At 35.8% G+C, this 12,670-nt stretch overlaps 1 protein-coding gene across 1 annotated transcript; it reads left to right on the forward strand.

The window, feature by feature from the left end:
- Positions 1-1,924: 1,924 nt before the first annotated feature.
- On the forward strand, positions 1,925-6,702 carry LOC109704607 (pentatricopeptide repeat-containing protein At1g80270, mitochondrial-like). The gene is made up of 3 exons (XM_020225367.1): positions 1,925-2,144; positions 3,080-3,644; positions 5,309-6,702. The coding sequence occupies exons 1-3, from the start codon at positions 2,110-2,112 to the stop codon at positions 6,554-6,556; spliced, it is 1,848 nt and encodes a 615-aa protein (XP_020080956.1). The 5' UTR covers positions 1,925-2,109; the 3' UTR covers positions 6,557-6,702.
- The last annotated feature ends 5,968 nt before the right edge of the window (positions 6,703-12,670 follow it).

A 12,670-nucleotide genomic window follows, 5' to 3' on the forward strand; every position in this document is an offset into this window, starting at 1 on the left:
GATAATAAAAGTTTTTGTATCTAATGTTAATGGAATAGCCTTTAGTTTTTTTTTTTTTTGAAAGAGAGAAAAATAACATGCTATCCATTTTGTTTATTTTTTTAAAAAATAAATTTAGCTGAAAATGTAAATTAATTGGGATGCGAATTTAAAACATCGATTATCAATCATTAAATCTTTTATCACTTGTGATAGGGACAGTTGGTGGAATAGCCTTTTAGTTAGATATATTCAAATATAGAACCTACATAATATGCAATTCACAATTCGTTTATTTGCATCGGATTTTAACAATTTTTTTTTTTTTTTGAGAAAAAGGTAGCGCGCAACCCACTTCATTCATTCAGTAAGTGAATTAAGCTATATGGGTGCGGCAGCAAGGCCTCGACGAAAGGCGGAAAAAAAAGAGAAAAAGAAAGTACGGTCACTCTACTGGACTAAGTTTTCTCTACAGGTCTGTCAACTGCTTAATCTTATAAATACCGACTGATGGGTCGCTCTGTGTCATTGCGAAGATCGCTTTATTTCTAGATTCCCAAGAGACCCACCAGCAAGCTATAATTCCTATAAGACCGGTTGCGGTCGGATGTGTTATCGTTCTTCCTACCCATCTATCCCAGACTTGATGCACATCCTCACCTAGACCTCCTAATTGGACATCCTCCTGGGTCGTTGCCATAAGAAATCTGGTAATTATGCACTGTGTGAATAAGTGGTCGACCGTTTCCTCTTCCAATCGGCAGAGCATGCATTTCGTGTTGCCGGTCCATCCCCTTTTGACCAAATTGTCAGCTGTAAGCAGCCTCTTCTTAAGCAGAAGCCAACAAAACACTTTCATTTTTAGGGGTAGGCGTAGTGACCAAATCCTACTCGTACGTGCATCCCTCGTGCCTCTGTCACGCAGAGCTGAATAAGCTGACTTCACCGTAAAACATCCGCCAGTGCTCCAACGCTAGTGTACACTATCCTGTCCCTGATTAATAGGGGCATTGGAAATCCTGTTCATAAGTGCTGTAATGCCAGGGTACGCACTAGGATTAACAGTGCTGTCACCACTCAGAATCGTTTCCCAGCATCAACCATTGCTACTCAAACCGTCACTGATTTTCAGATTTTTACGAGGAGATAAATTAAACAACTCGGGGAACGACGAACGTAGCGTTGTTTCCCCGCTCCAGCGGTCCTCCCAAAAGGCTAGAACATACCCGGTTTAGAGAACATACCCGCTCCAGCAATCTAATATCGGATTTTAACAATTATATTCAATTTTCATAACTAATATATATGTAGCATGAAAAATTCTAGAACATACCCGGTTTAGAGACGTAAAGTGGTTTTTCCCATTTGCTCTCCCACACTACCATGAAAAATTCTAGAACATATCCGCTATATTAGTGATCTAGTGTCTCCAACCAATTAAATAATTTTTTTTAAATTTATTTGTCCCATTATGATTATAAAAAATATTTTTATTGTAATTTAACTAATTATGCCTAAAAAAATTAAATTAAATAAAATTAGTACTTAAGAAAATAATAAATTTTAATAATACTAAACGAAACCACACAGCTGATGTGATGTGACTGGTATAGTAAAAATGCACACGGTAGGTATACACGAAGCGATCAGAAGTTCGGTCTCCTGCATCTGTTAAGTGCATATCTCGTAGGCGTTTGATTCTAACAAAATATTTAAAACGACTAACCAAAAAAATATCTAAATTAAGCTGTTAATAAAAATTTTTTAAAAAAAGTTTATGGTGTCTGTTTGTAAAAGAGTTAAATTTTAGGGGGCGCCTATACATTTTAACCAAAAAATAATGGGAAGTTTTGAGTAAAACCCATGGTCCGGCCCGACCGGTACCTCTCTAAACCGGATCCGGTTCAAGCAATAAACCGCTCCGTCGCTACCCCCGATCGCGAGCTAGGGTTTTGGGTTGAGGGCCTTAAACCTCCCTCTCCCTTCTCCCATGGTGGTCGAGAGCTAGGGTTTCGAGGGTTTCTCCGTCCCCACCACCTCTCCCCTTCTTCTTCTAGCCTCTTCTCTAGGGTTATTGGGCATCTTCTTCCCCTCTCCCCATCGCACGATTTCGGAGTGCTCGAGATCACCATGTGGGCGATTCGCCGCGCCGCGATTCCCGTGAGGTGATGCTTCGATCTTGCCCACTATTTCGATCATTTTCCATTTGTTCCTTACAAGAACAGCATGTGTTTTCGAGTTAATTTGTATTCGGTGGTGACCCCATTTCTCCCTTGAGGCCTGCTTGGCCCTGTTGTTGTTGGATGAAGTGCTGGTGCGAGTAGTGCTTTTAGAAGAAGCATTATGTTGAGATCCCTTCCACATTTTCTCTGCAACAGAAGCAGAAGCACCGAATTGGAGCTTCTGCTTTCGGGCCTCAGAATCTCATTTCTAATTTCCGTAGCTGTCGAAGCGCCGAACTTTTCACTCTGCTAGAGGTAACTGTTGCTGAAAGCAAAAGCACAGGTGGGCCTTAACAAGTTTTAGGAAGAATTTTGGATTTAGGGTTCGCGTAAAGTAACATGCGAGATAGAATAGTGATGTTGGAGGTGAAAAATGATGGTAAAAAATATTTCTTTCAAGGGTAAATATTTGTTTTTACAAGAAAATGTATGGTTAGTTTTAGTTTTAAACTGTCAACTGACCTCGAGGGACAAATTTGCAAAATTTCAAATTCGGGGGGATCTATTTGGCAACTAATAACTTTGAGGTACAAATGCAGAATCCAAACTTTTCAGGGACATATGTGAAGATACTGGAATTACTATTTACATGGAAGAACTTCTTGTTTCGGTTGTATGAGTAATCAAACATTCATTTGCTGAATTTTATGTAACACTTTGTCTTCGCCAAATAATTGACTAAATTTGTTTTTTTCTTCTCGGAAATGTTTTCTTGGTTGTTAATAATTGGAGTAACATTTGTTTATCCCGCTCAAAATTTTGTGTAAATTGATCTATATGATCAAATTATGGGCTTGTATGCAAATTATTCGTTAAAATCATTATAATTTCACTATAGGAGTAATGGTTAAATTCTAATTATCTCTTGTTATACTCAGGAGCCACACTCACCGATTTGTGGTTGCTCGTTGTTGTCACGCCATACCGGAAACACCAAGCAATTACTTAGAGCAAAGAGAGGTGCGCCAAGGAAAAGAGTATGGCCGTTCCCATAGCTACTATATCCCAAAGTCCCTCCTCTGTGGCTCTTCTATTTCTCCTACTTTCCTATGGGGTAGGAATCTTTCTTCTCAGGCTTGCGTTACGTCCAATAGTAAAGCGGATGACGCAGAGGAGGGCTTTTCTGATCTTGATGTGCCTCCTGAAACTGATAATTCGATTGACTTATCTGAAGAAGGTAACTTATCGGAAGAAGATTCTGGTGAAGCTGCTGATAAATCTATTGGCTTATCAGACAGCGAATCTGATTTGAAAGGTAAAAAGGTGTCAAGTAAGAAGGTATGCTCAACTCCTCTTTTCAAGATTATAATAGATGCTTCAAGACCAGCTGTAACGGGAGCGCTTAACAAATGGGTTGAGGAAGGCAATGCATTGGGACGAAATGAAGTATCTTTCACGCTTCTTACTCTTCGCAAGCGGAAAAAATATGCAAAAGCACTACAGGTCCTGAAATTTTCCTTATTCACCTAGTAGTTTTTCTTTTTTCCGTAGAATATTCTGTATGGCAATTCTTTTTCGTGTATTATATTTTTCTTGCTTCATTTTTGGTGAAATTGTTGGGTGGCTTCCAGACACGCTAATAATATTCAGCTGAACATAGATGAGAAAATTACGCTGATGATTTTGCCTCTATATGTTAATTATAATAGGCTTTAATATGTACTTTGCGGGTATAGTCAGTTAAATGGCTTCGAAGTCTGAATAGTAATCAAGGCTAACTGGATTTGAGTTATGAAAAAAAGGAAGTGTGATTTTCGCTATCGCATCAAGTTTCATGCTCTAACGCATAGAAATATTAGGTGAGGTTTTTTCAGCAAGAGCTCGACGAAAATAGGATGATGAAAATTCCACTTTATTAAACCAGATCAAACCGAATAGCAGAGATGGATGGAATTGAACTAAACCTTTTTTGTGTGTTCAGTTTAGGTCAAATTGTTTGGGCCTATTCTTCTTTCAAATTTGGGCCTTACTTTAGTTGGATTTCAACTGTTACATTTTCTTGTTAATTTTCAATGCTGCTTAATAACTTAAAATATTAGTTTGTTATCTAGTGATCGTAATTCATGGTCTATTTCTTTAACTCAAGGATTGTTGTGCCACCGGCACGGGGTGCGCTGGTGCCCATTGGCATGGGGTGTGCTTGTGTGCTAGCGGCAGAGCACAGTACGCTGACATATCTCAGCACACACTCTGTTTTAATTGTCAACGCGATCGGCACAGGCGGCATGCCCTTATTGGCATGGGTGGCACAGCCTTATCAGTACAGGCGGCACGTGCCGACCATGCCAGACTGTGGCAACTGGCACGAGAATTCTTGCTTTAGCTATACATGAAACATGCATAATATAGTCTTTAACTTTTAATGCTACCATGAAAACATACTGGAGGAATGGGATCATTTTTTGAGTAAAATGTGTCTGTGTAATTTAATTTTATTTGAGCCTAGGGTATTTCTTCTGCTCTTCCCCCTCTTTTTCATCTAATTTCTTGGCCTTTTTTTCGCTTTCTCTACCTTGTAACATCCGATTAAATATATTATATCGCAATCAATAGATCAGCACATTGTAGAATCCAAACTTTCTGGATAACAATTGAACAAGAATGATGCCTTCACAATTAGGAGATTGACACCAATATTTCCATAAAATAATTAGTTGCAATCTATGACAAATAAACTACAATTGCAAGAGAAGCGACACCAGAATCGGTACGGCGTAAGGTTTGTGCAGAGAAGATCCTTGATTACTGTGTTTCAATAAACTACTGATGCACTTTTCCCTGGGCCGTCTACCTCTTCTGTTAGATTTTTCTCTATTTATCCTTGTTTTTCTGTTAATGTTTGTTTCTTCTTCTTCTTTTATTCTACTTTACGGCATCTGATCATCAACACTGGACGGCTCATATTAATAAAAGTAATGTCTCTGATGCTATAAATCAAGTGTAGCTCAATCATGATTTTGTTCTGAAGTGCAGAAGTGCTTTCATATATAAACAGTATTTACTAAGTTCAGAAAAGCCAACAGGCAGCAAGTCATGAAGTTTTACCAAAGACAGCTATTTTCTTTTGGTTGTTCAATCTCAGTTCTTTCTCTCAAATTATTGTGCAGTTTATGGAGTGGCTAGAATCAACCAAGCGCCTAGATTTTGCTGAGCGTGATTACGCTTCGCAGCTAGATTTGATTGCCAAAGTGTACGGCATCAACAAAGCTGAGAAGTTCATCGAGAAAATTCCCCAATCCTGTAGAGGCGAGATAATCTACCGGACCCTTCTGGCCAATTGTGTCGGTGCCGTCAATGTATCAAAAGCCGAAGAAGTCTTCAACAAAATGCGCGATCTTGGCTTGCCGATCTCTACCTTCGCGTGCAACCAGTTGTTACTTCTTTACAAAAGAATCAACAAGAAGAAGATAGCTGATGTCCTTTTACTGATGGAAAAGGAAAATGTGAAACCCTCTCTCTTCACTTACAAGCTTCTAGTGGACACTAAAGGCATTAGCAAAGACATATCCGGTATGGAACAGATTATGGAGACGATGAAGAGTGACGGTATCGAGCCAGATTTTGTGATTCAAGCCATGGTTATAAAGCACTACATCTCCGCAGGTCTTAAGGATAAGGCCGAAGCTGCTTTGAAGGAAATGGAAGGCAGTGATATTAAAGAGAACCGTGCTTCTTGCAAGGCGCTTCTCCCTCTCTACGCTGCTCTCGGGAAAGCCGATGAAGTTGAAAGGATTTGGAAAGAGTGCGAGGCTAGCCCCCGTATAGATGAGTTTTTAGCCGTTATAGAAGCTTGGGGAAAGCTAGGGCTGGTAGAAAAGGCCGAAGAGGCTTTTGAGGAAGTGCTGAAGAAATGGAAGAAGCTTTCTTCAATGTACTACACTGCCCTGTTGAAGGTTTATGCAAACCATAAGCTTCTCTCTAAGGGGAAGGATTTAGTTAAGAGAATGTCTGATAATGGCTGCAGAATTGGTCCTACGACTTTGGACGTGCTGGTGAAGCTTTACGTAGAAGCTGGTGAGGTCGAAAAAGCTGATTCCATACTGCAAAGAGCTAATCAGAATAATCAGATTAAGCCCCGCTACAACACATACATTACTTTGCTGGAAAATTATGCAAAAAGGGGAGATATTCACAATGCAGAGAAGGTATTCAACAGGCTGAGACAAATTGCGTATGCTGGGAGGATGAAGCAGTATCAGTTGCTACTTCTAGCTTATGTTAATGCGAAGACCCCTGCGTACGGGTTTAGAGAGAGAATGAAAGCGGATAATATTTTCCCGAACAAGGCGGTGGCCGCGCAACTCGCTGCTGTTGATGCTTTTAGGAAGACGCAGATATCCGAATTGCTTGATTAGGTTATAATTTCATTAGTAGGTAACTTTGTATTGTGATGATACATGGATTTACTCTAATGCTATTTACACATGAAAATGGATTTCTAAATCCTTCATTGTTGTACTTGGTTCGAGACGTACTCGGATACTTTTGACAAAATAAGATATTTATTCTTACAAATCGTGATTTTACCCATCAGAAACTTGATGTCTTGTTATATGTTTGAAACAGAGAAAGGTTTTGGTTCTCATCTTTATTTGCTTGATAAGTCAAATGTTTCCTTGTTCAGTTTCTTTACTCAATTCCATATGCAATATCTGAGTTTAGATTTATAGATTTTAAGGTAATTAGATATATTTAAACCCATGAATTTAATTGCCGTAGCACGAGGTCGTGCCGGAAGCTTGTCAGCATGGTACGACACGATATGTGTAGGGCCATGCTGATGCGTGCCGGTTACAAAAGAATACATGTGTGCCGACCAAGGTTTAAATTGCCATGGTACGGGGGCGTGCTACTGCCTCCCTGGCGCGGTACAACACCGGCAGGCTTCCGTGCCGACACATGGTACGCTTGCATGCCGATGGATACGCATAACCTTGTACTGGCACGCTTTGGCGCGAACTTATTTCAGTTTTTTTGTTCGAATAAGTTCTTATAATATTATTTGAAAGGTTTAATCAAATAATTATGAATATATGCTATATATAGCTTACTACACTTATCAATTAACAAACTTATAACTTTTTTTTTTGTATGTAAAGTAATTTTATTAGTATTTTCAATCTTCTAGCATAAAAATAAAATTTTATATTTGATGTGGCTAAAAATTTGTTTATTGAGTTCGATTTTGTTTTCTTAATTCACCAAAAAATTTACGGTTAAAATAATTTGTGAAGAAAAAATAGATGTCTGTGGTGGAAGCGGAAGGCTTGACAAATCTTTTGTCCGTATATTGATAAATAAAATAAAAAATTATAATTATTTTGACTTATCTAATAAGTAAATTTTCGATTTGCAATATCTTTGCGGGGGTGTGGGGTACCCAAAATTCTTTGGATAACCCAAAGCAAAAAACAAAAAGGAAAAAAAAAAAAAAAGCAAAAAAGCAAAAAAAAAAAAAAAGAAAAAAAAGTACAGTGCTGGCGCAACACTGTGCCGTGGCACATTGCGCCATGACGCTCTGTCTCGTGCAGCACAACGCTGCATGCCGAGGCACGGAGGGGGGTCCGAAACCCTCCCTCCCCCTTCCCCCCCCCCCACCCCCCCCAATGGGGCCCCCTTCTTGGTGGCCCGGTATGTGTCGTCTTGTGACGTACGGCACGGGGCGGTACTTTAAATCTTGATGCCGAACATAATGGCATAAAATATTTATTTTATTTAGTAACAAAAATATTCTAACAGTTTATTCTGTATTTTTATCAAATTTTTTAAACTTACTAATTTGAAGAATAAAGAGTTTTAAGTTGTACCATCGGCACGGGGTTATATCGTGTCAATATTTTGTTGGCACGATACTGCACGGTAGATACACGGTCACTTAAAATCCTTCAAAATTGTTTCTGTATATACCTTTCTTAAGTCCAAGTTTTTATATTTTTCTTTTGCGACTATAGTATCTTCATGGCTTGTTTAAATGCATGAAAATTTTTCCCATGTATATCTGTCGCAACTTTATGGGAATGCATTATAAGAAATCATCTTATAAATGGAATGTTCTTTTACGAAAAATATTACTATTATGATCGATACATTGCTTTAGATTGAAATCATAATTTTAAGCTGAAATAAAAAATAAATGTGAGAAGTTTTATTGGATAATTAATTCATTCTAATATTTGGAATCATCGTGCTCATGATAAAAAGCAAGGATTTAAGTACCGTGACACAGGATCGTGCCGAAAACTTACCGGTACGATACAACACGGTGTATGCCGAGCCGTACCGATACGTGCCGGTCAAAAAAATTCTTGTGTGCCGACACATAATAGCATAAAATATTTATTTTTTTTAGCAATAAAATATTCTAACTATTTATTATATTTTTTTATTAAATCTTTTGAACTTTATTGAGAAAATTATTTACTAATTTAAAAAATAGAAGGTTTTGAGTTGTGCCATCGGTACGAGATCTGTATTGTATCGGTATCTTATTGGCACAGTACAGTACGGTGGATACGACCACGGACACTTAAAATTTTGATAAAAAAACTGTTCTTTGAAGGGGACATTATTAGTTTTTTTAAAAGTACAGGGATTTAATCCATGTAATATATCAATAAAAAATTTCGTGCACGTAACTCCAATGAATCTCGAAAAACTTCGTGCACGGGAACAAATATGTAGCGTGCGATACAATAATAATTGTACCTCGTTGTAGTTACGTTCATTTATTCATATATTTTTTTTTTTCCTTTTTTTTTTCCTCGTATTTCTAAATTTTAGAATGTACGATGCCAAAGTTGTGGGCAGATACAACATACAACTCAGAGCTTAATTAGTTTGGGAGAATGAATAGAGCCTCAAACGTGGCTACGTGCTACTGCGTCCACATTCAATGCATTTCGCGGATTAGTACCGCACGAAGCGCAAGGAGATTGCGTATAATTTTGTGTATAAGCGGACAATGTATCTTGACGGAAATATGGGCCCGATACATTTCGGATTAAAAAATATGATACCTCGTTGCTAATTTGGCAAATTTTGTCACAATTAAAAAGCCGAAGCAAAATTTTATGAGCTTTAAAAATATACAAGCTTTATTTAAACTCTCTTCTCTGCTTATGTATTTTATGTATGACATTAAAAACAAGTAATAAAATAGAGAAAGTTTGACCATTAGTGTGTGTGTGTGGTTTTTTTATATCCGTCGAGTTAGCTGCAACTAATTGTGTTTGAATAAATTTGTAATAAGTATCAGCTTTTTGCAATACTCTTTATCAAATTCAAAATTTTTAGATATTGGAATCACATTATCGTGCTACGAAATTTTTGTTTTTTTTGATTATTATTAACCATATGAAAACTGTCAACAATTTTCAAAAACTAATTAATGTAGTTTTGCTTTATGTGAAGCCTTTTGACCACTTGAGATCAGCTACATAAACAACTTCATATATTTAAAAAAAATTAAGAGCTATGATTTTTATATACCTAATAAATCGTTTTAAAAAGTGACTCTTCTAATTAGTAGGGATTCAATATTATAAGACGAATCTTCAAAAATTTTGTACGAATCATGAATGTCGAATGTAATGGATTTATTTTTGTACTATAACGGATTATGATCTTCGCAATATGGATATCAAAAACATAAAAATACCAAGGATATATTTGCGGTAAGGATTTATAACTTAGCACCAACCCCGGACCGAACCCGAATGTGATCATTCCTTATACTATATATGAATATCATAAAAATTTGATGCAATATCTGAATTTGTATTTAAAAAATGGATTTAATATATAATTTGTGAAATATTGGACAAAAAAAATTGTTTCATGGGTTCGGCATCGGGTTAGGTTTTTAAATTGTTGTTCAAGTTACGTTTATATATGAATTTTAAAATCTATTTGGATTTAAATTTTAGATTCAAATTTTGACATTTGAAGGTCAGATTTCGATTTAATTTTTAACAACATTCGACAAATCCAACCACGTCCACATCTCTACCTGATTGAGGATGTATTTTCATCTGCTACAATAATGCCAAGAAATTTAGGGCTCTTTCTATATATTATATCATATCATATATATATAGAGCAGGGCTACATACTATCGGTAGCACGGAGGCTTCCTGTGCTCCAAGGTTATTTTCGTGATTGTGGTTCCAAATCGAACGTATCGGCTGTTAGATTTAATTCATCATCGATTAAGTATTTAGAAACTATGTTATTAATTTTTCGATATCTGTTATACTATCAATACCACAGTAGTCTAAAACTTGAACGGTTGAGAAATAAAAATCTACAAAAATATGATGATAAAGATTTAATTCAATGATCAGATATACTGATCTTACTTCTAATATAGTGAAAAGAATTTTCTTATAAAATTTCATCGATATGGATTTTTTTACAACGTTTTAACTTCACAAACACACCACATCGCCATTAAAGCGTCATTTTGTAATCTTTTGATCATAGTCAAATGACTGTGAAAAAAATTTAAATTAGTTCCAAAATTACTTCAATAGTGTGAATCAGCTCTAACGGAGACTCGGCATGTCGGCTTGATTTGGAGAGCCGCATTATCAGAAAATAACTTGGTAGCACGTGACGCTCCGTGCTACATTAGTATAGTAGCCGGACTCTCTCTCTCTCTCTCTCTCTATATATATATATATATATTCAAGGTACTGTGGGCCCCAGTGTAGAAAAAGAAAAACCCATGTGACTAAATTTGTACTTTGACTTTTAATTTTATATGATTTATTTTTCAGAGTCAAAATTGTAAGCCTAATGGAAAATTTTCCACAACTACTTCTGCATTGAGCTGTCATTGGGTCACTAATAATTAACAGCCAAGCTATATATAATAAGAATTTTCTTCTTATTATTATTGTTCAAAAATAGGCGCAAGAAAATTAAACAATTTGATACGTAAATGTGATAAAATTCAACATATTTTTTCAATTAATAATAAAATCTACTCTCTTAATATTAGGTCAAAAAAATTATAATTATGAAGGCTAAAAGAGTAATAATTATTATTGACAGAATAAATATATTAAATTTAATTATAATTAGGATAATATAATCAATTAGTTAGGACTATTCTATTAATATCAATATATTATCAAATGCTTTTACCTTTTAAAAGAATTATTCTAAAAAAAGCCACCTCAAACACAAACATGTTACACTGCTTTTCAATATTCAACTCTAAATTAAGAGAAAATTCTTTGAAAATGACCATATATACAAATATAAAAAGCCCAAGGATAAGACCATGATTCCATGGACCCCTCACTTGTATAATTGAGAATCCAATCACTTCTATAATTTTAAATTTAAAATTTTAAATTGATATTTTAAATTTATAATTTGATAATTTAAATTTTTAAATTTAGATTTAATCTTAAATTTAAATTTTGGAATTTTTAAATTTGAGATTTAAAAATTTTAATTTAAATTTTGAATTTTTGAAATTTAAAAGTTATATATTTAAATTTAAAAATTTAGATATTATATTTAAATTTTAAAATTTAAATATAATGTAAGTGGCAATATCATTATTTTCTATTTATAACCATCCACCGGTTTTCTTATTCTATCTTATCTATCTAAACGTTATTTTTCTTATTTCCGGAAACAACTTAATTTTCATTCAAACACAAAAATTGTCTATTCCAAACTTGTACCTGAACTACACCTATCTATGGAATAAGCAGTTCTTGTTTATATCCGAACCAAACGAAGCCTAAACTCCAAATATTACGTAATATTATGATAGAAAAATAATAAAATACCGTATTCAAATACGGTGAATGGTTCACCGTGTTTGACTTAACCTACACTGCCATCCACGCTTGCTTAGCGCTTGTGTGACACTTAATAAATATAAATTTTGTATAACCATTTGTAAATTTTTTTTTTGAGATGGCTAAAGTACAAAAAAAAAAAAAAAAAAAAAAAAAAAAAAAAAGCTCAATCAAAATTTAAAGGTTACTTCTTAGAAGATAAACAGAAAAAAATGAAAAAAGATTTGAGGGATGCTACGTTTCAAATCTGTCCTATATGCAGGTGCTCAAGTACAGTTGTAAACTATACTATCATATTCTATGAGTGGAATAGTACTATTAATCATAACAGAGAATTAAGAATTGGGGCCTGCTGAGGTTGGATTTTCTCTCTGTGATAGTCTGAATCCCTCTCTTTTTCCATTCGGATGGTTCCAGATATCAGCGGACCGTCCTCTCGTCTCCAATTCAATAATAAATGACCCCACAACTAATAGAACTCTCAAAAACACACACCACGATCAAAACCCCTTCCCTCACCCCAAATCCTCCCTTAATCCATAGCATTCCTTCCTTCGAACCCACCTGCAGCCAGCTTCCTCCCCCAACCTTCGCCCGCAAGGTCTGTTCCACTCTCCTGGCTCGCTCTGGCGCGCTCTCCTTTCGCGTCTG

The sequence above is a fragment of the Ananas comosus genome, unplaced genomic scaffold (genome assembly GCF_001540865.1).
Source record: "Ananas comosus cultivar F153 unplaced genomic scaffold, ASM154086v1, whole genome shotgun sequence".
NCBI classification, from domain to species: Eukaryota; Viridiplantae; Streptophyta; class Magnoliopsida; order Poales; family Bromeliaceae; genus Ananas; species Ananas comosus.

What these genes read in the sequence shown, in the direction of transcription:
- LOC109704607 (XM_020225367.1), top strand. Translation starts at nt 2,110, where the DNA reads ATGTGGGCGATTCGCCGCGCCGCGATTCCCGTGAG. An exon ending in CGCGCCGCGATTCCCGTGAG is followed by an intron (nt 2,145 to 3,079) that starts GTGATGCTTCGA and finishes TGTTATACTCAG; the next exon opens with GAGCCACACTCACCGATTTG. An exon ending in AATATGCAAAAGCACTACAG is followed by an intron (nt 3,645 to 5,308) that starts GTCCTGAAATTT and finishes ATTATTGTGCAG; the next exon opens with TTTATGGAGTGGCTAGAATC.